This window comes from Plectropomus leopardus, chromosome 10 (genome assembly GCF_008729295.1).
Source record: "Plectropomus leopardus isolate mb chromosome 10, YSFRI_Pleo_2.0, whole genome shotgun sequence".
In the NCBI taxonomy this organism is placed as follows: Eukaryota; Metazoa; Chordata; class Actinopteri; order Perciformes; family Serranidae; genus Plectropomus; species Plectropomus leopardus.
Window position 1 is genome coordinate 21,697,314 of NC_056472.1, and position 27,765 is coordinate 21,725,078.

The window sequence follows — 27,765 nt, forward strand, 5'->3', positions numbered from 1 at the left end:
ACATCTGTTGATGAATTTGAAGTAACTGAGCACTTCTCCTCACGTTTCCAGCATCATCAAGTTGCTTCAGTTTTCTGCATTCATTGTTTAATCTCTGCAAAAAGTCTCAAAGATTCAACTCCAAAACTGCAGCTCTGGGCTTGTATTCACCCCTCCCTTACACATACATACATATACACACACCACCAACAACAAACAACATGGCTCAGCCCAAAGGCCAAAAAACAAATCTATTCATTTCAACACTATATCAAGCCCAGCTACTGACAATAAAGCTGATATTTGTCAACTTTGTATTTTGCAGCAGAGCTGGCATTGCAGCAAGGATGCTGCATAATGCAAATCAGAGACCCCATTTCCTCCAGAAAAAAATGAACTACTGTAGCAGCCAAGTCCCACTGCAGGTGCTGAATGTTCACTCCCTGAGCTTCACTGTTTGTCTCAGCCCCTGACCCTCGAAATGTACTCTCTTTTCTCTCTGTCTCTCCCTCTCTGTTGTTCCTGCTGCAGAAAAACTGCAGATCTGCGTCACCAAGGACACAAGAGACAAGTCTGATGGATCTGCTATCACTCCCTCCACTCCTTCTTGCTTTCACTTTTTGCAGCCCTTTTCACTAAACCTGCTTGTTTCAAGAAAAAAAAAAACATTCATTCAGGGAAAACCATCCGGAACCACAACATCCATTCTGTTTCAAAGCTGCAGCTAACAGAGACACCTGGCCGTGCGTTTAAATGCTAACACATGCAAACACAGACCAGCTGTGAATCAGTTTCTCAGTGCAACACTCTTAGCAAAGCTATGCTGGATTACTTTACAACACCACAGTATCCTCCAGAGGGTATATTTTCTGTGCACAACAGAGATGATTAGCTTAGCATGTTAGCATTATCCTCTCCCCTGCATGTGTGTTAGCATTCTAGAGACAGCGAGGATGCTAAGTGTTAGAGGCTGATTAGCTCGGATGCGTGAAATCAGACAGAACCGGCCTGAACGCAGACACCCATATCCTCCCCTGACCCACTTCTCTCACTCGCTATGGTTCTTTTACTTAATATGCTTGCTGCAAACAACTCAGCTAACTTGGTGCAGAGCTCTCACAGCCATGCTTATTCAAACAGCATTCAGAGGTGGGTCAAGGGACAGCCACAGAAACAGGATGCCAATATCTGGGTGACAAGGGGAAAAGAGATGCACACAGCTGCACAGCCAGCATCTCTGGTTAGCAGTGGAAGACCTTGTATTGTTGTGGTTTCAACTCAGTAAACCGGTCCACACCACGTCTTTCACTCACTTCCAGCCTGTTTCCTGTTACCATGGCAACCGGTCTCTTCCTTCTTCCCAACTATTCCTTCTTTCCACCTCTTCTTTCTCATTCATCCTGCATTATTTCAGCATAAGCTAAGTCAAACAGTGTGCCTATTAAGAGAACTGTTAAGTTATTTAATGAAAATGTGGTGCAGCAAGAGACAATTTATCTTATCCGGTACATCACACCACTTTTTAATAGTGTATATGATTAACCAAAGCATTTGTGTGCTGTTTTGTCTAATTTTGACTACATGAGTAATGAAATTGACAGCACATTAACAACGAATAACAGAAGAAAATGAGAATAGATGCAAGAAATCATTTGAACTGTTAACTTAAGAAGCTTTTACTCTCTCTCTCTCTCTCTCTCTCTCTTACGTGCACGCACACACACACACACAGACACACACACACACACAGACATGGTGGGTAGATTTTGCTGCAGTAGATGTATCGTTGGTGTCTTCACAGTGACATTGGTGGTGAGTTACAGTGCTAATGAGAACTTTAATGTCACCCACACACAGACTCCTGCCAGACAGATTAGAGCTGTGATTACACTGAGCCCCAAGAACACACAGGAACACAATGATACACACACACACACACACACACACACAGGGACATTACACACCACGCACATGCCCAGATCACACTCACACATGTCGACAAACAAACATAAATGGAGTTGAAGTTTCGAGCAAGCAAAGACTTGTGAAAGCATCATGCGCTCCACCTGCGATTTTCTCCTTTCTGCTGTTGAACTGTGCTACTGTTTGTTCATGCAGCTTCAAGAGTGAGAGACACATACAGAGGGAGAGACAGAGAAATCCAGGCAGGCAGTGGAAGAGAGTTGAGATGCACCAGTTTGAACATGTGGATCAGTTTTTGGCAGTGTTCGGCTACTACTGACCTCATTAAGCAGTTCAAGTATCGGCCAAATGTCCCCGATCCACATTAAAATTTGAATTTAGAGCTGTAAGCTAAGGTAACTAAGGCTACCACTTCCTGCATGTGTTTTACTATAATTAGCCTACAATCTAATGTGAAGGCAGCGTTTCTGTGAAACTTAAAGTGTTGACAGTGACTTTAGCAGTTAGCTATTATATATGGAGATTTCCTCCATGTAGTTTTTCTAATGGTATATTTAGATACTGATAAAACTTTGCGTGGATACTTCACTTAAACTACATTCTTTAGCATCAGTTTTGGTCTTGTGAGAAAAATAAATAAATAAACCAAAAATGGAGCCACACTCAGGTGAAGAGGTTTGGTGAAGAGATGCAGAAGCTGTAATTATGTAATTATGCCGAGGGAAGCCTTCTCTGTGTGGACACAGAACACACTGAGAGCAGCACCAGCTCTGATCCCCGCTGCTCACAGCAGCTCAGAGCTATTTGTTAAGTCTGTATCTGTTCACAACAGCAGTTAACTCTACAGCTTGAACCGTGTGTATGTGTTGAACTGGTTATTCTGAAAATTACCTTTCCAAAAATGAAAAACATATGCAAAGGGGTAAGAAATACACTAAACAGTGTTTATCTGCTCTAAGATAAGCTGCAAACGATACCATGCCAATGTACAGTAATAACCTAGTCTTATTTGCAAAGAAAACTATATTATTAGGTGGGGTTACAGATTATGTTTCAAATATACCCGTTTGGGACTGGAAGAACCAGCCTGTGGTAGCTAATGGGTTAAATATCAGATTTAAGAGTGTCTCTAGTCTTTATTTGGTTTGGGGAAGTTCACACTCCAGCAACTCCAAACTCCAAGCAGAACTTGTGATTAATAGTATTAGGCGCTTTATGCTGTCAATGACAACAAATAATAGTGTATACGGTTTGTGTGAAGCTAACATTTGGTCACCCTCAATGCAGCCCTAGGCAAGCTGCAGAACATATCTGATCGAATGTCGCCACAACTAATTTCTAACGTTTCACAGACTGTATGAAATGAGACCTGATGATTGACAGCAGATTGTTAAACTGCCCGCAACTCATCCTAGCCTTGAAACAACCATCATCTGGGCAAAGCTCCTGGACCAGCTGGTGGTAGTCTCACCCTCAATCAGAGCCGGAGAAAGTGCCCTCCGCCTGTCCACTTGTGATTTTACTTCATAGCAAAATAGTGGTTAAGCTAAGGACAGGTGATTTGGTGGTTGTCTAGTAACAATGGAAAAAAAACACAGAAAGCTGCAAAAAAAGCTCTGTCTGATCAGGGCCTTAATCATTAGGAGGTTATTCCTCATTCTCACATTCTTTTCTCTTGCAAACGAAAAGCAAGATGTTTGAACACACAAACACTACAAGCATAAATCGGACTATTTTGTTGCCCTTTTGAGGTGTTTTTTAGTGCACCTAAACAATTTTATAATATTTGAATTATAATTTTACTGATACAGTAACATAAGCCATCAGCTATCAGTCTGATAAAGATTTTACCCTTTGGGGTTAACTGACAATATCGGTGTAGCTGGCAGATATCTGGATAGCACATATCCAGGCAAAGACTTCCTCCTCTTTGCGCCCAGTCATTGTTTACAGTCCAATTAACTACTTGAGACACTATATACACGAAGTCACTATGCTCTACAAACAGACATCAGCATATGAATTCAAACAAATGTTGAAAAACCTAATGTAAAGCTCGAGAGGATCGCCGATTGCATTTTAAGATATGTGTTCCACCTCTACACACAGACTGATTACCTGCATGCACCCAAAGCCAGCTCAAAAGTAATTGGCCAATACTACTCCGATTGCAAACAGACTACAAATGGAAACCACAACACTTTTGATACAAAAAAATCTTGTCCTTCAGATTCTGCATTCATTTACAGAAATCTGTTTTTAGAGATTACTTATATAGTAATAGTGTACTAACTAGCTCTTCCTGTTATTTCCATGTCTTCTATACATCATCAGCTAGTGAGGATACTGACTTTGTACCCTGGACATGCAGCTTTAGCCTCAGTTGGGAAAGACTGATGGAGACGGAGGAGGAGATGAAAGAGAGAAAGAGAGAGCCAAAGTAATTCTGTCAGCAACAGTCCCACTGTCCTCTGCACAGGATATGACCCTCATTGTCCCCTATCAATCAATCACCATCATTTCCTATGCCAGAGCTGCGCTACCAGCATCTGTGTGTCTTGACTGGGAACATCAATCTCAGATGGGCAGGGGGGGTGTAAGGTCAAGCCCTTATATTCCCCATCCCCATCCCTCCCCCTGTGTGTCCGCACTCCTACCACATGTGCTTCAGAACATCATCTGTATCATTCTATTGTCAATCTCAGACCCATCCCCCTCTCTTTTTGTCTTTTCTTTCCACCTCATGTCTTCCTTTCTCTTGACGACTCCACCTCCCAATCTCTCTCGTCCGAAACCTCACCCCTGCTTTCAAATGGGTAATCAATAAGTCAGTTTGTGAAAGTCGCCTTCGTTCTCTCTCACTCTCCCTTTTCGCTTACTCACTCACACAGTCACACACACAAGCGCAGTCACGTATACAGTAAAATGCCTTCCCCGAATCATATCCCACCAACACTGCTACCAACACAAAAACAAATCATTAAATCCTGAATGTTAGAAATTCAGAAAATCCTTCTGACGAATTTGCAACTCCTTTTCATCCTGTCCTATTCAAAGACACTGCACTGCGGGAATGAAATAACACACACACTAGATTATACTGTAGGAATGAAGGCACATTATGCTCAAGCACTGCAATGCATACCACAACTAACTGACACCAAGGACAAGGGGACACTGAGGAAAAATGAGGAGCCCAGACATTTACTTGCTAGCTGAAAGTGAGGACAATCACATTTAAAAAGGTGGACAATGGAAATTGGAGGCCCATGGCCTTTAGTTCTCGTGGAAAAGCTCAGGGAAGTGGATGTGCGCTGCAGTTTAACAGCAGTGGGGCAGTTAGCAAGAAGTGCATTTGTCAATCCAGCTTCTCATCCTTAGTCATTTTTCTTTTAAAAGTAAAAGTACTGTTTGAAAGCAAAGTATGAATTTCACCTTTTAGTGGTGTGTCTGGTCACAATTGCGTGTTGGAAAACAATCTTCAACAAGCTACACAAAGATCAGAGTTATACTTTATCGCAAGTCTCTTCAAACTGTGCATTTACAAGACAATCTGCAACAATCTAGTCAGTATGGCAAATCTGGTTAACTTCTCCACCTTGACTAAGCAGCAGCACACAGCTGCATTTCTTTGTGGCAGCCTGCCACGATTAAAACATCTGCCGCCACATATTGATTTTATATTTTTAAAGCTGGACAGTTAATCAAGAGAGCGCTGTGGGAATGTCTTGTTTGGTTATTCAGAGCAACACACATTCGGAGCACAGCACATACTCTGGGCATAGATGAAGTAGCACAACGCCAGGCGCAGTGAAAGTGAAACTTAACCGTTCATTACGGTGAGATTACATTTACTCTCCTCTGCAGCAGCTGCGTCTCTCATCCATCAATCTGATCAGCTCTGAATGGATTGACAGATCAATAATCTACCTTGTGACTCAAACTTCTCAAAGAAAGACTGGTCTTAAGACCACTTTCAGAGGGTCTCGGTCTCAATAGCGACCTGTTTTATTAATCGAGACCGGTCGAACCACAATTTATTTAACATATTACTGTGATTGGATGTAAAACTTCCTTTTTGATATCCATTCAATCACGTACGTCATTTGTAGTTTGGTTTTATTGTCACCAATAATGGCTGCCACCCTTCATAAAAATCAAAGGAAAATTGTAAACACACACACACACACACACATTTAAGTCTTGGTCTTGTCTCGGTCTCAGCTCTCTCTGGTCTCAGTAAGTATGGTCTTGGACCCACAAAATCAAAATCAAATCAATCAGATCAAAAACATCCGAATTTAGAGAGGAGACACAAAATAATAAAAGAGAGACACATTTACATGCACACACACACACACAAACAAGATTTTTTTTTTTAAAAAAAAGGAAGTTTGCTGATAGCCCCCTCCCCGGTACTTCAACAGTGCTGAACAGGGCAAGGAAAGCCCTAAACGTTATTGTGCCAAAAATAAAATGTCTATCACATGCCATTATAGAACAGTTTACTTGACAGCTGGTTAAAACATAAATGCTCAACAGCGTGTCACAAGGCCAGTTTAGAATCAATATTGTCTCCATTTTCAAGATGACCTTCCCTGACCTTTCTATTCTTCATTTCCGTTCATTGCAGTAAGAGTTTGGACCCTCAGAGATTTCCTTCCCTTGTGCAACTGAATCTTAGGCTCTTCAAAGAGCACGGCCCGTCACACTGGAAACTACCATAAGAGTGCTAAAAGGGGGATATGGAGGGGTACTGCTGTAAATCCTACCATAAAGAGAAAAGATGGGAGACAGCTTTATCCAGCTAAGAGCCTGCACAGGAGGATTAGGGCTACAGGGAGCAAGATAGGGAGAGGAGGAGGAGGTGACGAGCAGGGGCAGCGATCATGTGACGTTTAGCCACCTTGATAAAAATGGAAAGAGGAATGGAAAGGAGACTGTGTAGGATTACAGTGAGGAAATGATATCTACACCAAAACACATTCATGCCCTCCAGGTTAGCGCCATAAAAACACACACATACAGTGGCAGTCCGGACACCGTAAAAATCTTAATTTTATGTTAAGCTCATCCTTACTGTCTTAACACTCAATGACTGCTGTCTCAGCTGTAGGATTCTGGGTATATGGGTATGTGATAGTGAAAAAGATGAGAATTCAGTGTATGTATTTTGACACATCAGGCACACATAAATGGCCAGTTCTGATGAAATCCCGGGAAAAACATTCAGCGACTAAAATTAAGATCTGCAACCATCAAGCAGAGTACAAAGCGTCAACCTTGCTTGAGATGCTGTGTTTGTATGCTATGAGACATAGTACTGTTTTATTTACTGTTGTGCGCCTCTGATGTTTGATGCTGGAAAGAGGACGTGCGCAGGTTGACAGGGAGATTAAAGAATCAGAAAGGTACAGACGCCTGTTTCCATAAAAGTTCTCAAGGGCCTGAAAATGTCCCTTGTGAGTATTTTTGGTCGTGCTCACATGCTTTTTATAAGTCCAGCCGCCAAAGGAAAATGTTGGCATTGTACATTTGTGCAAACCATGGGTATTTTAAATTTGTATGTTCTCTAAAGTGATGTTGTTCAGATTACATGTATATGTGGTTAGTTTCTCATCAGGAGGGGATGATGGAAGGGGGAAGACACCAAGACAAGGCTGCTGCCGAGCAGCAAACAACAGCAGTCCACTGGTGTGTTTTTCAGCAGCAGGTCGTGATATTTCCAGTAGTGTTTGCAACAATAACAACCAGGTATTTTTAAAGCAATGTCAGCACATCTCCAGCAGTGGTTGTATCAGCAATTGGGTATTTTTTAAGGTGACATTGGCACATTTCCAGCGGTCACTGTGGTGACAATACCAGGTATTTTTAAGGTGACATTGGCACATTTCCAGCAGTGGTTTTTGTTACAATACCAGGTACTTTTCAAGCTGTGTTTGTGGCAACAACAACTAGGTATTTTCAAGGCAACATTGGCATTTTTCCAGTGGTGGCTGCCGTGAAAACAACTGTTTTTTTTTTTGTTTCGTTTTTTTTAGGTTATATTTTGGGGCATTTTTTGCTTTATTGATAGGACAGCTTAAGATAGGAAAGGTGGGAGAGAGAAGGGGAATGACATGCAGCAAAGGGATACAGGCTAGACTCGAACCCGGGCTGCTACAGAAGCCTCGGCCATATAGGGCACACACTCTACTGAGTGAGCTCGAGGTCACCCCGACTGGGTATTTTTTAAGGTGATGTCAGCACATTTCCAGCAGAGGTTGTGGCAACAACAACCATGTTTTTTTTGTTTTTTTTAAAGGTGGCATTAGAACAAACTCAGTGGTCGTTGTAACAACAACAACCAGGTATTTTCTAAGGTGAATTCAGGACATTTCCAGCGGTGGTTATAGCTGCAATACCAGGTATCTGAAGCCAAAACATGATCTTTTAATAACTATAACCAAGTGATTTTGAGCCTAAATCAGCCACACTTTAGCCACAGCATTGTCACGACATTAAATTAATATTGGAAGTAACGAAACGTTTCAACATATTTACTACATACAAATGTAATATATATCCATGGTTTGCAGAAATGTATATTGTCAACATTTATTCTGGTGATTGGGTTTGTTAATGTGGCGGTCACACACATGCCTGTGTGTGTGTGTGTGTGTGTGTGTGTGTGTGTGTGGGCACACGTCTGAGTTTGCTTAAAAAAAGTGAGGCACAGTGTCACAGGGGTGTGGGAGCAAGGGATAGGAGTGTTCCAGTTCCTGCTCAGCGCTTTTGAAAAGTCAATGACAGATGAATAATTTAAAGAGAATCAGTCAGGGTCTGTCAATGTCGCTGTAAAGCAAAAACTGCATCAAAAGAGACAAAACAGGATGGGACGAAAGCACCAGACATGTTATTCACGAGATTCCCAAGCGGGAGAAAAATAATAAAGAAAAATAAGCATTAAAATGGGAAAGATGGTGTAAAAGGGTGAAGAGGCTGCAGCTGACAAATGGCACATGGTGGCTGAGGACAAATGAACAAAAGAGTCTTAGACAAAGAGCGAAACTTTAGCAGGTGAAAAACCCCACTAACCCCTCCACCATCCATCCACTTCACACACACATACACACACACGCAGCAGGCGAAAAACCATTAGGAAGAGATGCCGATAAGACCCTCATCATCAGGTCAAGCTCCCCTCCATTCCTCTTCTGTCTTGCTTTGTTCCTTTTCCATGTTCCATCTGTACCCATCAATAATCTCTCCCTCTCTCCCTCTTTCTCTGCCCCTCCCTGTCCACAATCAAATTACTGTATCAGACTGGAGGAGGTGCAGGGTGAGGATACTACTTGCTTAGCTTTAGCCCACTCACAAAAACAGACCACCAAACGTATCGTAGGTCTAACATAGATACTTTAAGCGTGTATCACACACCAGGAAAGGCTCCTCAGGGGTGAGGTGGTTGCTAGGTGCCACTGGAATAATGATGTGAATAATCAGCCTCTTTGGCTTCATAATAAGGGCTGTGAGGAGGACAACACAATCTCATTTGCATTGGTTTGAATGGAGGCGTTTAGTGTAATATTGCCTAAATGCTATTTGAGACGTTTTCCACCCCACCTAAAAAACACATTTTAGAAACACAGGCAATCAAAAGCACACAGACTAAAACAAAGGGCTTTTTTTTGAAGTAGGTATCACCGTAGGCTTGGGGTAATTATAATGGCCATTTTTCATCATTTCCTGACATTTAATGCAAAAAATAATTAATTAGTTAATCAAGAAAATAATCAGCAGATTAATCTAGAATAAAAATATATTTTTAGTTGCAACCTATAAAATGAAAATGTCCCCACTTTCAAGTTACATCATATACAACTTTAAAGGATAAATTCGACATTTTGGGAAATACCCTTATTTGTTCCCTTGTTGAGAATTTGATGCAGAGATTAACACTGTCTATGCCAAATATGAAGCTAGCACCAACAGGCTTCACAGCTGGAAACAGCTAGCCTGGCTCTGTTTAAAGGCAGGAAAATTTCACCACCGGCACCATTAAAGCTCATTAATTATTACCACACAATATCTTGCTTAACAAATTCAAGAATTAACGTGAAAAGACTGTATCCCACCAATGTAACTACAACTGTTTCCCCAATACATCCTTACTCCTAACTCATGCTTGGGCCCATTACATTAAAATATGACAAGCTGGGTACCCTTCATTCAAACTTGCAGTTTCTGCTTGTTTAATGCATAGAGTGTAAAAAACTAAATTTTCATGTTTACTTTCTTGGGTTTTAGCAAGAAAAGCACATGGTTAGATTTAGAGAGAAACATCATGGAAACATCAACGAAACAGGCCCTAGTCTACATGTTTAATTTATGTCTCTAGCAGTGTATGCTACACATGCTTGCACAGTATGCCATTTTTAAAATAACTTGACTGACTATTGGTTTCACACAGGACACAGCAGACATTCGGTATAAGTGCTAAGTTTGAGTGTCTGAGTTTGTTTAAGTGTGGTTTCTTGCTTTTTATAGCCTACTACTGTAGTTGCCTGGAACATCAGCAAATGCTGCTGTGCATGTTGTCTCATACCACCGTGAAAGGGCTGCTCACCAAGTGTCAATGTTGCATTATGCAACTGCATTATGAATAATGCTTGGTCCATCACATTAAAATAATACATGCTGGGTACCCTTCCTGTGTCAATTTTAGCCATTCAGGGACAGCATGTCAATTTCCACTCGTTACATACATTGACTCTTCAAAAAAAAAAAGCTGTGCTTATACAATGGTAACTGCTGTTAAGCACAGTGCAGAGTGGCATCAATTAGCTAGCGAGAGGGACGCACACACGGAGATTCACATGCGCCAACATGCACGCACAGCCAGACCAGCTACCACAACAGAGAAGCTCGGATTACAACACACATGGAGGGAGCTCGACCTTTTTACTGCTCAGGACGTCATTACTTCACTATACGTTCACAAAGAAAATAGTTGCTTGCTGCTATTAATGCACTGAATGTTGCGTACAGCTTCTTTAAGACTTCTCTCACTCTCACCAAATTAATGTCAAATGGACGGATGAAAACGACTACAATATCCCACTATGCAATGCACTCATGCATGCAAACGTGCTCCCCTTTCACTCAACAAATACACACACACTCATCCATTGACAGAAACACTAGCCTGATTAAAACTGAAAGGATTAGGCACGACCAGGTGCTCAAATGAATTGTTTGTACAAAACCCAGAGAAAATACAGTATGTCAGGGGATCTGACATGAGCCCATCATGCTGCACACATCACTGGGTATTCCCTCTAATCTAACCATTCATTTGTCAGTCTCTCTCCCTCTCCACCCCTCTTCTGTTTGCTCCCGTCACCTGATCGCTGTCAGCCTCTCTCCCATGTGTGTTGTTGGTTATGCTGCAGTATGTGTCTGCTTGCGCTGTGTACGCACAGTCTGTGTGAGTTTATAAACATGAAGCTGCATGTATGTGTGCCTGTCTTCTCTCGCTCCTCTGCTCTGCTCTCCCTGAATCAGGACATGCTGTGAGCGGCTGATGATGATGATGACTCAGTAATGTGAGAATGTCACCAGAGTCTGGGAACTGAGACTGGTTTCTGTCTCTCTGCCAGTGCTGCTCAGACTGTAGCTTTCTCAGCACACTTCACTTTTGCTGCTGTCAGTTCCCTTTTGATCTTGTTGTTTTTGTTCCCATTTCAAGTGTCTTTTAAGCAGGTGAAATCCAGATGCAATTTAATAAACTTCTCCTGACACACAGACACGTAATGTGTCTCCAACTGATTGCAATACCAGCTTTTCTCAAGCTACATGCAAATCAGGATTTCAGTCCAAATGGTGGTTGCAACAGACATGAAGTTATTTGGCTGAAAAACACTTGGAGAAGAATAACTAGTGCAAAAACATAAGTAGCTTAGCTAGGTGGCTAACAACTATCCAAGAACCAGCCAAAACACATGGATTACTCATTTGGATTAACGAACAAGACAAAAGTTTTGCTCTTCATTACTCACATCCCTTCTCACCGATAACAGATCAATGCTCTTTAACCCACACAGATCATTCAGCGGTCGCACTGATCAGGGATCAGATAAACACCACAATAGCACATTATGTTTTCTGTCTGACCTTATGTGTTGCAATCACAGCTTTCTTCCTGCTGCTTTTAATGTGACAGGAACAATGATGGAAAATGTCAGTGTAATTTCAGTGTCACTTCAGCTGCCATTATCACAGGGAATCGGCCCTGTAAATAGCTGCTTCCACAGGCCGCTTACTGACATAGTTACACTTGGGAGCACAAAATTACATTTGCTTCTTGGAGAGATAGATGTATTGATACCTTTTCAGTATCTGGCAAGAATGCTTTTCATTCTTTTTGGCATTTACACTTTTCTGGTATCTCATGCTGTTGCTATCTGATCCACCAGAGACTCTTGAAGTTTTTAAGTGTCAAAAGGGTCTGAGGTCAGCTTTGAAATTTTTTTTTTTTTACAAATTTTCCCTCTTACCCCAAGTCCAGACTATACATCATAAACAGTGGTGCCCTGTATTTTATCTGACAATAACTAAATACTAAAAACAATGAGGCTTAACCACAACCACCAATGAATCTACTATAGGTTTAGGATGAACAGGAATGAAATCCAGGCATTCCAAACACGTGAAAAACATGGGGGAAAAAACAAGGAGGAAATACATGAAAATGCCTCTATTGTAGTGCACAAATCGTTAAAAAAGACAGCATCTTTCGATCACTACCAGTCTTCGTCAGCACTTTATAAACATTCACATTATAGATATGGCCCCACCCATACAGCGGCAGGAACCAATAGGAAGTCAGCACATAACCCAGATGATGAAATGACAAAAACAGAATGAATAGCAAACCATAATGACAAAACAAAGAGAACATGAATTCAGATAGGAGCCTGAAAATGTCCCATGCAAACCCAGTATGGGTTTAGCTTCACAGTGGTTAAGTTCAGGCTTGAGATGATTTAGGGTGGTTTCGGAGGACATGTAGGATTTGTAAACAGCCTGAGAAGAAGTGCTTTTGCAAGAGTCAAGCTGAAGTGAACAAACTACCCTGCGATTCCTGCATGTAAGCAGGAAGGGGTTGGAGATTTGAGAAAATGTTGTTTAAGATGAATCCATTCTCGTCTGGTGGTTGCAGCTGGGGGAGGTGACAAAAAGCTACAGTCAACTTGGGCAGTTTCCAGCAGCATCAACAGTATATACAGGAAGCCACATTCACATGAATCAGATGCTGACTGAAAAAGAAAAACATGCAGCAGCCTAATTTATACAGTTTTTGCTCACTCAAATACAATGTTCTTGGGTGATAAACAACTACTCCAAGATAACATTCTTTTGTTAAAATATTGTTGGGCTCCTTATGGCCCTTGAAAGGCCACTTCTTTCTAACTCTACATCTTCAGATTTATTTATTTTTCAAACTTAAAGTCTTCATATCATAGATGTATTATAATAACGAGATTCTGGATAGCAAGATGGCACCAATGGAGCAGATACACAAAAAAACATCTTCTAGCTTCCGGGTTTACCTCTGCAGCATGAGGCCTACTGCATAAGCAAAGCAATGTTTCTCCCAACAGCCCTGCCTGCCAGTTCTAGCTCAGCTCATAGACTTTACATTGTGATAATGTCACTGATTTTTAAATTGCTTTTCTCGGCTTGAGTGAAGTTTTACAAATATGAACCTCAACAGCTAAAAAAATCACAATAGAAAGAGTCATAATCTACCTTGTTTGCTATTCAAGGCAATCTCTCAACTATTTCATTGATGTGTCTTTTACAATGGCGGTCTATGGGGAAAAAGCTTTTTAGGTCATGGGGGATTTTTTCACCGCAATACCACAAGTGGCCATTGGAAAAACTTGGAAGAGCGGCTTTCTAGGGCTTGCTTCAGATCCAACCCACATTAGCAATATATCAGATTTAGCGCAGCACCTTCTGGAACCGCAAAAGGCTTTTTATATTTTTGACATATACAGTACTCCCCAAGACCAATAAACAAACATTTCATTCATTGAACTATTGTACAGAGAAATTTCATGTGAAGAACCTGTTCACCTGCACTCATAATTCAGATGCTTTTACCTTCAGGATATGAAATGTAATGTACTGTTCCATTCAGTTTCTCACCCAATATGAACACCATCAAAAAGCAAACTGACATTGCTCTAAAAATAGTGTCTATGGAGCACTCACTTGCACTCTCTGCTTTATAAATCCCTTCAATGAAGTTCTGATTAAATGAATTCCACTTTTATCAATGACTTACTCTATTAAAAGGCACATTTTCTCTTCCTTTCAAATAAACAACTGAGTCTACAGATCAATGTCATGCTTACGCACAAGAACTAAATTAAGATGTGCATCTTAACACAAAAGACCTTGAGACCAGAAATGTGAATCAGTGCTGGGCTGTCATAGTGGCACTTCTGTATCTCTAATGGTTTGTGCTTTAAAATCAGTCTCCTCACATTGTGGTTTTTGTGAATCTAATTGTCATCTTCCTTTTGTTTGCCATCAACTAACACTGCATAAAACTAAAATAACAGACATCCGCCGTATCCTGGACACAAGTGCAAAATCGGTTGCACAGAAGCACACCGGATATTCTATGTAAGTCGTGGAGACGTTTATTATTTGATATAGAAACAGGCTGTCTAACACAAAAAAATCCTCTTAAATAAATAAATGCCTGATGTTTACCGATTTTATCGGAGAGTTTAATGCATTTTGTATGGAGTCAGTTATCAATAGCAGCCATTTCCGTTCTCTCTCGCTCCTTCCTTCTCCTCACTTTGTCACAGAAAATCAAACATAACACATCACCCACTCATCAAATCATTCAACTAAGCATACCAGTGAGACAGAGGAGAGAAGAGACAGATAGCAAGTGTGCATTTGTAAAAGTCATAATTTGTTTATGCCATAGATCTGATTGAATTGGATGCATTACTGCAACTTTCTATCTCATTATGAGTGGGGCTGATCCACAGTGACTGGCTAGATGCATGCAGCTTCTTACTGCACACAGTCACACACATAGACAGGCACATACTGTTTTTCTTTGACTTTTTTCAGCTGACCTAAAAGGTACCCACGCAGCAGGCAAACAGGACAGCACTCCTCTGAATGAGGGAGAGGACTTTTTTCAGAGTAGCGCCGAAAAAAAGGAGAAAAATATGTGGATAGAATGAAATGGGTGTGGACGTGTTGATTGGAGCTAAGGCCCAAGGCAGCGAAGGAGGGAGCTGTATGGTCTCATTGTGCTGCGTAGACGGGGAATCGAGGACGACGAGGAGGCGTTTCCATGGGAGTGCTGCTGTGTTCTTCTCGAACAGACACATTCCCTTATCTCCTGCCTGGGGAGAAACAAACACTGGCAGCTCATATGAAGGGGAGTTTCCCTGGATCTATTTGAGCTGCGTCGAGAAGCAACAGAGCCCTAATTGAATTTGAGGGAGAGAGAGAAAAGTGCAGGACTTGCAGTAAGGCCATGCTGTCTGCGTTGATAGCAGAATAATCTGAGCATTATGTGCTCCATCAAAGCCTACTTTTATTTAATTTACATGGAAAAGCTGTTCGTTTAGCACAACATTCACTCATATTACAGCAAAATGTGTTAACAGAAACATACGCTGAGTCTGTATGTTTCTACGTCTGAATGTGTCCAAAACTCATAGAAATATATAAATCCTGTATACTGCATATATATCTACTTTGAGCTGAAAATATCAGGGCAATTGTTCATGTGCTACATGCTCTCATTTATTTATTTTTTAATATCCATTCCAGGGATGGCAATGTCTGCTGATTGATCACTTATCTCTACGAATACTGGGATTGCCATCACATTTTTGTACACACATTTATGGTCCCCCGACAATGGGTACTATTGATCCTGCTGTTCTCCTCACTTTGTTTTGGTTCAGAGTGAATTTTTAGATGGACTGACAAAAACAAACTCACCACGCACTTATTTAGTAACTCCTCTGGAGCTTTTCAATTGTATCACACAATCTCAACTTTTTTAAATAAATGTGTTATTGAATTTTCAACATAGCTCCTCAAGTATAAAACAAACAATCAGGTACACAAACTCATTCGGTGCACTTACGAACATTCACAACCAGGCGAGATTGTTTAGAAAGCGCCACCAACATGTATGTTAAATCACACCAGAGGCAGAAGATTGTGTGTTAAACATCACACCCATCATGCCTCTTTAGATCGCGGGATGCCGCGATGCAGCGGAATGATACCGCCATTGTTTGGTTCTGTGTAAAAATGCAGTAAAAAGAGGGGACTTAGTTGAAAACCTATAATGCGATCTCTGTGTAAAAGCGTCTTCTCTCAGCACTGTTACAGGTGTTAGCATTGTGAGCTACACCACATCCATACTGAGAGCTGGAGAGCTGGTTTCATAACTTGAAGTTGTTGCTTGTGTGTTTTTAATTTGTGTGGCTTTCTTTAAAGTCAGAGTAAAGTGAATTTAGAGATTTGTTTCAAAACACATTCTAAATGTTGGAAACTGATTGCTGAAAACATGTTACAAAGACCCTTTACTATATAGTACTGAATTGTGGAGTTCGACAGTTGACTGTTTTTTCACCATTTTCCTGTTTAAAATTTTTTGGGCGAGCCTAAAACCATAGCTCGATGATGCAATGAAGCTATACTCAGCATAACCCGGCCACTGACAATGTAGCAGTATAAAAACGAGGAGCATCATTAGCATAGTCCAGCGATTGGGCGTGGTCTCCAGTCCTCCAGCTGACACGCCCCCAGAGTTTAAGATCAGAGAATACTGTGCATTTATTCATGATTTTGAGACCTTCTTTTCCATACTTCGCGATTTTTTTTGGTCATTCAAATTTGACCAGGTGTTTACACATCTGTGATGTGACAAACTCAGAACACATTTTAATTATCACTTTACCTGGACTTTAACTGTAATTTTATTACGTATATTTAGTACTTTTTTAAAAACTTTTTTCTATTCTTTTGTTTGTGTTCTTGCATGTTTACATTGGGGGCCTGTGAAAAATGGAACTTCAATCCTGTTTATGCCTTGTACATAGCGCAGAGTTGACAATAAAGTTGACTTTGACTTTGACTGCTTCATCTGCATCTCACATTGTCAAAACATACACATATCTACATCCCCACACTCACAAACATCCAAGCACAAAACCGACACACCAGCTCATCAGCAGACAGACATATTCAGACACGCACATGCTTACACATACACACTTCTATCTTTTCATCAGACACCTTTATGTCTGAACACCCAGCCCGTTCTTTGTTCTTGTTATAGATTCACTGATGTGCCTTCTGCTCTGTTGATCTACCCATGTATACATGAATTAGATGTTACTTTTATCAAGTCCTTTTGTTGCCTGGTTGATTTGTCTTCTTCAGAACTTGATTTTTTCCTTCAAACATCATCAGATCAAATTTAAATTTGTTCAAATTCTTTGATTAACACAAAATACCTGCAAGACCAATGACATTCCCAACAGCCTCAGCTGTACTTTGTGATTAGTGCTACTTAGCCAATATTAGCATGTTAGCGCACAAAAAACAAAGGTAGTGACCATGTTTAACTAAACATTAACATGTAAGCACTGTCATCACTGACACACGAAATTATCAATAAAGTTTTGTCTTATCTTTTGTATGGTTTTACTTTGACATACACTAAGACTCTAGCAGGCACTTTTTGTTTCTGTTTTAATTCATGTAAAACACAGTCCTCCCATCTTCACTGTTCAAACATAAACAGCTAAATTAAATAGATGCTTAACTGAAAAGTCTTGAAGAAATAACAAGTGATAGAGGTGAAAAGGTGATTTAAAAAGCAGAGGGACAGAGACTGGGTGAGGGAGCACACGATGGGATTTGTGTGGACAGGGCTGTAATTCAAGGGAAGGAAAGGACCTTAACCTAGATCAGTATCTATCACTCCAGCAGCAAAAGAGAGCTCAACACCCACATATTTCTAGGAAGGGAGAGGGAGAGCGAAAACAAGGCCCCTGATGGGAAGTAAGTCTATAAGGAGGAGGGAGAGAGGGGTGGAGGTGATGTAGAGACAGATACTGGACACATGTGTACATGTGAGGTTGGTTCCTCAGAGCTCTGACACAGATGGGGGAAAGACAAAGAGGGAAAGGATGTGAAAGTGAGCGAGAGACAATGACAGATAGAGGGAGAAAGGAGATCAACATGTTGAGACAGAGCCCTGGAGACACAGCCACCAGAGAAGCAGAGAATTATGGGAGTGCAAATTAAATTACACCGGAAGGGACAGTCAGGTCTGGACCTGCAGGAAACACTGCACATGGGGCTCTTTGTGTGCGTGTGTGTGTATATGTGTGTGTATAACCACATGTCTGTGTGATATAAACAGGTACATACAGAGATCAAAAGGTGTAAAGAACAGAAGAAGGAAAAGGTATTGACAGAAAAAAAACAGGTAACAAAGACGGAAGATATAGCCAGGGGTGGTAGTGCTCGAGTCGAGTCTCAATTAGGTCTGACTAGGGAAGATGCCAATCAGAACAAGGCTCACCAAATAATCTTATTTTGGTTTAGAGTGAGTTAATAAAAATACGTGCTTGCTGTGGTCTTGGTAATAATTTGTACACACACTTTCAGGAAGTGGGGCCTGTGAGCCCCAAGTCAAATCAAGAAAGACCCAACTCAGTCAAAAGCAGCATCTGATAATAACAATTTCTCTACTCTGTCTTTGGCACTCAGCCCGATCTGCTCCTTCTAAGGATTTATATCTTTAAAAACATGTCACAAATGTATAGTTGTTTTTTCTGTCATTTTCTAAAACAGCTGTGCACTGTAGTTTTTATCAAATGATAAGCAAAAAGAAGTATATAGTGCATTTGTTGGGGACTATCCAACAGATAAATACACACTCAGAGCTCTAATGAGTATTCACGACAGCAGGACGGGGTATGTGGATTGACTCTAAATAAACTACAGGGCCTACTTTCATGGAAACAGAGAAACATGTCACCTAGAACAACAGTGTGGCTCACTGATGTGTTTTTAATACATTTCGGGCAACAATGGAGGTCCATGACACAGAGAAATATGCTCTATGAGGCTTGAGCTACACAGGTAACACTTGCCAGTAAACTCTAGTAACACATCACTCTCTGACAGCAAACAAGGGCGGCCCAGTGCCAAACAGCATCCTGATGAAAACTAGCTGGTTTGAATGATAACGACATCAGCAGTTTACATCTGTCCATGAAGATTAGTAGACTTGTTATGTCATATTATGTGCGTGCGTGTGTGTGTGTGTGTGTGTGTGTGTGTGTGTGTGTGTGTGTGTGTGTGTGTGTGTTCTGTTTACAGTATTTGTGTTATTGATGTTGATGCCTCTTTGAATTTGCATAGGCTTCCTCATATTTACCATTATTTCTTCTCCTTTCTTCTCATCCAACTGCTTACCTGTTCTCCTATTCCCTTAACATAAACAATACTGACAACACACGTCTACAGCATAAACAAATACCACGTGATGATACAGTTTAAATTCATTTTAAAGGGACAGTTCACCCCCAAATCAAAGCTTCATATTTCTCCCTCATACCCTCATACCTAGATTTATCAGTCTAGATTGTTTTGGTGTGAGTTACAGAGTGTTGGAGATATCGGCTGTAATGATGTCTGCTTTCTGAGTGTTTCCCACAGAATCACAAGTGGCGGTGGCTGACGACAGTGGGGTAGGGGGTGTTACCTTGTGTGTAAGTCCCTTTTTTATTATTCTGTACCCCATCTCTAAATTTGGACATTTTTGTCTGTGAATGCGGCAGAGGCGAAACTCATCCTTAATTATTTTTATCCCTCAGCAGCAGCTTGAGTCATGGATAGCTGATCTGGTCAGAGCTGATCAGATCGATGGACAAGTGGAGATGCTACTGCTGAGTGAGTAAAAGTAAACTTTTAGACCCTGCACAGTGAACGTTTCACTGCGCCTGGTGTTCTTCTACCCCATCTGTGACAACAGTTACTCTCTGATATCCGAGTGTGGTGCAATGCATAACTGAACAGGGTGTGTATTTCAACAGCACTCTTAAGGAATGGCCCAGCTCTAAAACTAATTGTGGCGGCGGGTGTTTTGAATGTGGTGGCCCGCCACAAATAAATGAAAGTGTGAGAAACCCTGGCACAAGATGACAAAATTAATGGCATCATAATTGCATGATTTCTGGAGACGTTACTGTTGAATTTTTTTCTATTTTTATTTTTTTTATTTTTATTTTATTGTTGTTTTTTTGGGTGCTTTGAGCACCAGAGGCAATCTAGTTCCACTACACTGGAGAGAAGGCAGACATCTCTACAGCCAATATCTCCAACACTTGGCAACTAACACCAAAACAATCTAGATTGATAAACATGTAAGAGAAAAAAACATGTATTTCAGATTTTGTGGTGAACTGTCCCTTTAAACCATTCCAAAATACACTTTAAGTGGTTGTTTAAAATTTGGATGAAGAAGCAAAAATGTCTGAGATTAGAGATATAAGAGAGATAGGCGTGAATAGCAACAATTATGATTTCAAGCTGTCTAATGTCCTTTTATTGTCCAGCAGAGTGGTTCTTTAAGTAGCGGTGGTTTGCGATGCAGGCCCGGGGTGCTGTGCTTTCACAAAGGTCACACGAACACTGGAGCAGATTAGCAATTCAGATTGGGCTAAAGGGGCTAAAAGGCTGCTGTAGCCCTGCCTGAGTCTGATCACATTAGCAAAGAGTAGGAGTGCAAATGCACACTCGTGATTAGACGGTACAAGAAGGAGGCAGCTATAAGATGTTATAGGACGCGGTTTCATGCACATGCGTACATGCATGCACACAGTCTCTGACAAACAGGCCTAACATTAAATTATGAGTTACAAGAAGCAGACATGTAAACAACACTTGAATCCATTGTGAAGGTTTATCGTCTGCATATCTTCCCACTAACTGTCCTTCCTTTTGACACACACACACACACGGATTATCAGCACTCTCACCATATGCCGCTCTTCAACATCCATCTCGTAGAAATGGGTTTGGGTTGCAGGATCATTACAAGGGCAGTTTTGAAAGAAGATTTCCTGTTTTCTAAAGTTCACTCCCTGACTTGTTACTATGGAGTGCTGCTGTGGTGATGCAGCAGCTCCTCTGGCCATGGACATGTTTTACTGTAATTATAAATCTTCAAAATGTTAATGTTCAGGACGAGGAAATTGGTTAATATGAGAACATGTTACAGCAAGGGTGAAAAGTTCATCTGCCAAGCATAATTAAAGCTATAGCATAGGTACAGCACAGTACCAGAGCCACTACAAGCCTCACTAACATACAGTAAATCTCTTGTATTCCTGTCAGGCCATATTCCACATTCCTAATGTCATTACATTCCATATTTAACATACCAGCAATTCTCCACCCTGTTAATGAAAGACCCGCATAACCCATATTTTCCATCTTTCATGTGCTTTCAGCCAAACAGAAACACATGAACCCACTCGATTTAGCTAATCAGATATAGATAGAGGTGGGAAAGACAGAAAACATGTAGTGTCTGCTTTGTTTGAGATATGAGGCTGTTCTCTGTGCAAATTCGTCAACAAAGTCAACAAAAACAACCATACGTCACTGCCAGACTAATTAAATCAATTGTTTCATAACTACACAGCTACAGGAACAAGCATGTCCTCCTGAAAGGCCTTTTGCAGGGCTTTCTTTAACCAGTGAGCACAGGGGGATGCACAGCTGTTGGGGGAGATGGAGCCTCTGCAACAGTCCAGCGCACAACAAATGATCCAGATTGAAGTGTAATAACCAGTGCATCCCCACCATGTTACTATTTACAGGTACATTTTCTTTGCTCAACACAGCCGAGTGGGCTTTGATGCCTAAAGTAACACAAGACGAAGTGTTTCTCTGTGAGACGATGTAGACCCAGGTATGTTAAGCTGTTGACATGCACAACATGTAATGCACCGCCTGAGATATGTGCTGTCTAAGGCTGCAATGTTATTGAAACAACAAGCAAACCGGGGACAATACAAAGCCTGGATTAGGTGCAGAAATCACTGGTGTGCTATTAACGATATTGAAATGAGCACCACTCAACAGCCCTCTCTCCCCTCATCTGATAGAGCTGCAGCCTTTTGCTCCAAATGTCAAACATCACTTCCACAGTCACAGTTCACAAAGTAGTCCATATTAACCCTTTGAAACATGAGCAAATTGGCTGGATTGCTTCCAAAAACATAGGAAGAAAGCAATGAGCAATGAAAGAATGCATGACCCCAGAATGAGCAAGAAATTTGTAAAAAAAAAAAAAAAAAAATTTAAAAAGTACAACAAAATTACTTGAAAATTAGTTAAGATTTGTTTTACGAACAATAAAGTTTAAAAACCCCAAACAAAGAAATTACATTCAAAAAAGTGTTTAAAAATATAATAATTTTGTAACATAATTTTTCTCTAGCTTTTTCCCCCTAGATATAGTTCCCTAGCTTTTTTAAAAATCATTTTCTAAATCTAGGAATGTCTTGCAATTTGTGAAACATTTCTCGCCAAGTAGCTGATTGTTATTTCCCCCATGTTTTTGAAGGAAATCGCACCAATTTGCTTAGGGTTCAAAGGTTTAAATACCTGTGAGAGGTGTCTGAAAGCAGCAAAAGAAAAGTGATGTCTCTCAGGTGTCAAAGGGTTAAAGGATTAGGGAAAGAAGGGGAAAATAGAAGGAGAAAGAGTGTTGAAGGACTGCAGGAGACTTGTCCTCTGGTCCCCAGTGCTATTGTCATGTGGTGCAGCAGTGTGTTTGTGTAAACCCTGACAGGCCAACTGATGCAGTAAAAAGCACCGGTAGCCTGATCTCTACAAAAAAAAAATATGAATACCAATATACTGACAGATATGCCCAACGGTTGCCATGACGACTATGAACCCACCCCCTTAAATGCACTTGTGCGTGTGCGTGTGCGTGCCTCGTTAGTCCTACCTTGCATTCCTCCATGCACGTCCTAACCGAGTATGCATCCGTCTCGTATTTCTGAACCAGCAGTTCAAACTCCCGGTAGTTGTCCTCCGCCAGCTGGTCAAGAAGCTGATAAGCCCGGACACACTCGGTGCATCCATCCTGGTCCACCCCCATGGCCATATCCAGGGTGCAATTCACAACCTCCGGACTCGTAAACCCGTAAAACAAATCCAAAAGTGAGTAGGTATTACAAAAAGAAAGGTACAAATCGCTCAGATTCACGTACGCCAACTGTGTCCCCTTTTCCCCTCCACCGGAGAGGCCCAGGCGGCACACGGTCGCCGCGTCCGTGAAAGTAAAGCAGTCTTTGGACAGGCTGTCTGGATGACAGGTGTCCATTCGCCACAGAGTAGAATTCCCTAGAAAAATATCATTTTCCCCTCTGGCGAGACGGTTGGGGTCAGGTGATGTTGGGATGTGGTGTCGGTGGAGGGAGTTTGGGTACTCGCCCATGTCCGTAAATGCAAGCCCCTCGTCCGACCGCTTGTCTCGGGTTCGCGTCAGTTTCGCCTCGGCGCAGAACCACAAGTGATCAGAGAGCAGGACGGTGATGAAGAGCAGAGAGGCCAGCGACAGTCGCCATCTCTGGGCCCGCTCCGACTCGGTAAATGGCTTCTCGTTCTCTCGGGGTGCAAACCAGTATTTTAAGCCCTCATCATGCTGCCGACGCATCCAAGCACCCCTGGTCATATTTTAGGAAAGTGCTGCCCTGGCCGACTCCACCGCGGGGGCTGCTCTGCCACAATACTCATTGACTTGAGGGGGAGACGGACTCCGGTTGGTTCTCCTCTGTAACGGTGGGGTGCCGTGCCTCCGCCGGTCCAGGGCGCTCCTCTATCGCGCCCGCAGCAATCGGTGCTATTCCGATCCAATTAGCGCGCCCGCACAGATTAAGCTTCGCGCTGCCGCATCCCGGTTCTCCATGGCTCTCCGGGGGGAAACGGCGTCCTCTTTGACCGCATGCCCCCCTCTCCCTACCGTCCCTCTCCCGGGTTTGTTCTCTCGTCGGGGGCGCAGGGAGACCAGCTGTTGCGAGCCTCTCGGTGCTGATGCTGCGCGTCTGCCCCGCCGTTCGCTTTGCAGATTCACTTAAAGGAGAGCAACGAGCCCTTTCGATGCACGCACACTGTCCGGTGCCTGGGCGGAAAGCCTAGAATCCTGTCTCCCGTTGGCCATTGTCATCTTGGACCGCGGTTAAGTTGCCGCCATGTTCGTCTTGAAACACTTTTTCGGAGAGCTGGGTCGGTTTGCGTCATCTCCATCGTTGCGATAGCTCCATCGTTGCGCAGTGGCGGAGCAGCTTATTACCTATATGCACACAAACACACGCAGAGACATACACACACGCGCAGGGAGGGAGAGGGAGAGAGAGCACAGACACACAGAAAGGTGGTTAAGGGTGTTTAGGCTATCCTCTCTGCTCTTCATGAGTAATAGTCCCCAAATGTTGTCCTGGCAGGGCACAAACTCACACTTTTGGCGACATCTTGCTTTTGGTGCAGGATAGACGCGAGTCCATTCACAAGAACAACAATGCAGTTAAGACATCACTCTAACTGTTCCAGTCATTTGGATTTCATTGATCTCGCTCGTTTAATACACGCAATGCAGACTGTAAATTTTCAAATTGAACAGTGTTTTTCTTCCCCAAAGGAGACACAGATATAAATAGGTCTGCTAGGGAAATTAAAGCTTTGATAACACTGACAACTGGCAGCTGAGCAAGCAGGGTTTGTGCTTGTAGGTTCAACAATATAATGTACTTGTTCCCTGCATAGGTCCCATCTTATCAGCTCTGTTGTGTTTGGTAAGCGGGTTTAAAACAAACACTTACAGTATGGCTCTGTATGTAATGTACCTGTGTGTAACAGAAAGAGAAAAAGTGGGGAGGGAGAGGTAGTTGCTCTTAGGGTGCTGAAAGTAAATTACAGTATTTATCCTCGTCCTCGGAGCGACTAATCATTGTCAGTGTGCATGGCTTGGAGTGCCACCAAAGAGATTGTTGCTTAATGTTAATGGGCTGTATATTGGGAATAAGACAGGAGATGATTACCTGATTAATTCGTGCTTAAGGCAGGGCGGGAGGCAACTTATTCTACAATTTGTTGTTGAGGGGGGAAAAGTGCTCATCCAACACCAATCCAATTAGTTTTAGAGCAGTCGGTGTCCCCCTGCCAAAAAAAAATTATGCCACAAAATACTGAACAGTGATGGGAAATAAATGAAATGTTTTACATTGTGTTTTTCTTTCCTGTGAGATATCAGGACTTAATACACTCGATGTTATCTGTGCGGAAGCTGTGGTTTACTTAGTTTAGTGTCGCAGGGGTTTGCTTTGTGAAACCGTCCTCAAACACAACAAAAAGGAGAAGAAGAAGAAGAAAGCCAGTGATATAGGTCATCTCTGTTATGCTCTGAGAGTGTGTGTGTGTGTGTGTGTGTGTGTGGGGTCATGTTTTGCCACTAACGTAATTTGCTGATTTATCACCAAATGTCAGCAGGTGCTGCTCATGCAAGGAGATTGAATTTGCATGATGTTTTTAAACCTCTCCGTCTCTGATTCACCTCTGATCATAGCTGAAAATCCACTGCACAGGGCCTGAATTTTGGTGGGAACATTGACTGAATTTGTAACAGCGGATGGTGTTGTGGCAAACATCTGTTGTGTCATTGCTAAGGATGCTTGAATGCTCATCATTCATCACTCATTGCTCTCACATATTATGTCACTGCAGGATGCTGTGATCATGCCTCGCGGGGATAGATGTCCTACTTCGGCTGGGATTGTCTAGTCTTCCTTAAATTGTAGTCAGTTGCTCAATTTTATGCTCCGTCTCTGACCCTGACTGTGTGTGTGTTTGTGCATACGTGTGCTTCTGCCCCCCCTCCTGCAATTTAATCGGGAGACGTATGGATGGATATAGGAGACCTTGCCAGGAGTTTCATAATACCATTTCCAGATCTGCATTTTGATTGGTTCGAGCTGAACGCCTGACTTATGTCAGCTCCTGAGAGGTGGCCAATCAACAACATATGGAGTGTTTGGCTGGCACAGCAGAGAGTCGTCAGTTTCACACCACTCCCAACACTTTCCCTACCTGTGTGTTTGTTTGTGTATGTGTCTGTAAAGGAGACAGAAGTAGTGTGAGGGCAAGAGTAAGACAGAGTAGAGAGTCACTGCCAAAGAGAGAGAGAGAGCGAGAGCGAGAGCGTGTGTGTCTGTGAGATGAATGCAGATTGCTGGCCCTTAAATCTGGAGCCATCACAGTAACAGTAAGGGCTGGCAGACATGACTCATCCACTACCCATGCCAGGGATCTTAAGTGTGTTTGTGCATGTGTGTCCAATCTGAAACATCTGTACATACATGTGCAGAATTGAGTGTATTGCACTTCTTTTTCTGTTTAACTTTGCAGGAAATCAAAAGTAGAAAATAAATGTATCATTCAATATCAAACCCTCCTGTTTTATCTATTTTTATATCATTGTTCTGTCTGGCTTGTCAAAGCTCGAACATCTATTTATAAATGCCTATTTAAAAATGTTTTATAAACAAATCCAAAATAACCGAGTGGAGGGTTCATCGCCTTTTCAGCACTCAGTTTGAAGCTTTTTAAGTCTGAATCTGATCCAGTTCCAACTATAAAAAGTAACCCCATTCTGTATTGTTTTCCTTGAGTCACACAGGAAGCTTAAACTGATGCTGACAACATTGCCTCTTTAAACAAATCAATATTTCATGAGCATTTTAAGCTTTTTGCACCCTGATGTTCACTATCTCATTATCATGATGTGTTTCCCCACCTATCGGCATTCCTGACAGAGGGATACAGCTACAGAGGAAGACAGAGGTGGCTGTTAGACTGGATCTGACGACAATCAGAGGAAGAAGAGAATTGGGTGACAGAAAAGAGACAGGTGACATCAGCCAACTGTGCAAACTTGTGTCAAATCCACAACCTTCACACCTCCCGTGTCAGCGTGGAACTGGACCTCTTTAAGTGAATCTGTCACTATATCTCTTCCCCTCTCCTGTTCGCCCTTTCTAGATTGAAGATGCATGTTCTTCATTCTCTTCCCTCCTCTTCCTTATTCATCTTTTTCTCCCTTTTTGATGATCTGTCAGCATTTTCTTTCTTCCCTGCCACCATCTCTCTCCGTCCTTCTCTTCTCTCTTCTCCCACTCAGCTGACCCCGTTCGACTCTTCTGATATGACTCTTCTTTAAGCTCTCGCTGTCGTCTTCTGTCTCTCAGTCTCACTCTCTTTCTGTGCTTTCATCTGCCTGACGTCAGAGAGGAGAAAGAGACAGGCTCAGCCTCTCTGATTGGTCGGGGAAGACAGCACCCTCAGCCCCGGCTTACTGTGCTGACTGGATGTTACAAACTGACAAGATGTGTGATTTAAGGATTAGTGCATTATCCCACTCAAGTGCAAATATGTGTATGGAGCTGCAAATTTACCGTATGTTTGTGTTAAACACTTAATGTCTATTTTGTTTGTGTTCTGCTGCTCTGAGTGTGAGCCAGTGTGTTAATATAATTATTAGCTGAATGCAAAAGTCCATTCTCGACGATAGGAGTATTAGCTTGACAAAAAAAAATTAAAGGATCACTTCACCCCATGATTAATGGTTTGTATATCAATTACTCACCCTGTTTTGGGTTGAATTTGTAAACAAAACCTTTTTTGGCATGCCTCAGCAGTGAATAAAGAATCCAAAAACTGACATAAATTCTT

General features: G+C 41.9%; 1 protein-coding gene across 1 annotated transcript in view; it reads right to left on the minus strand.

Moving 5' to 3' along the window:
• LOC121949338 (transmembrane protein FAM155A) overlaps positions 1-24,311 on the minus strand; it is a 93,046-nt gene extending 68,735 nt beyond the window's left edge. The window contains exon 1 of the mRNA XM_042495001.1: positions 22,988-24,311. Within this exon, the coding sequence (XP_042350935.1) occupies positions 22,988-23,716 (729 nt within the window). The 5' untranslated portion in view covers positions 23,717-24,311. The remainder of the gene's footprint in view (positions 1-22,987) is intronic.
• Between the last annotated feature and the right edge of the window lie 3,454 nt (positions 24,312-27,765).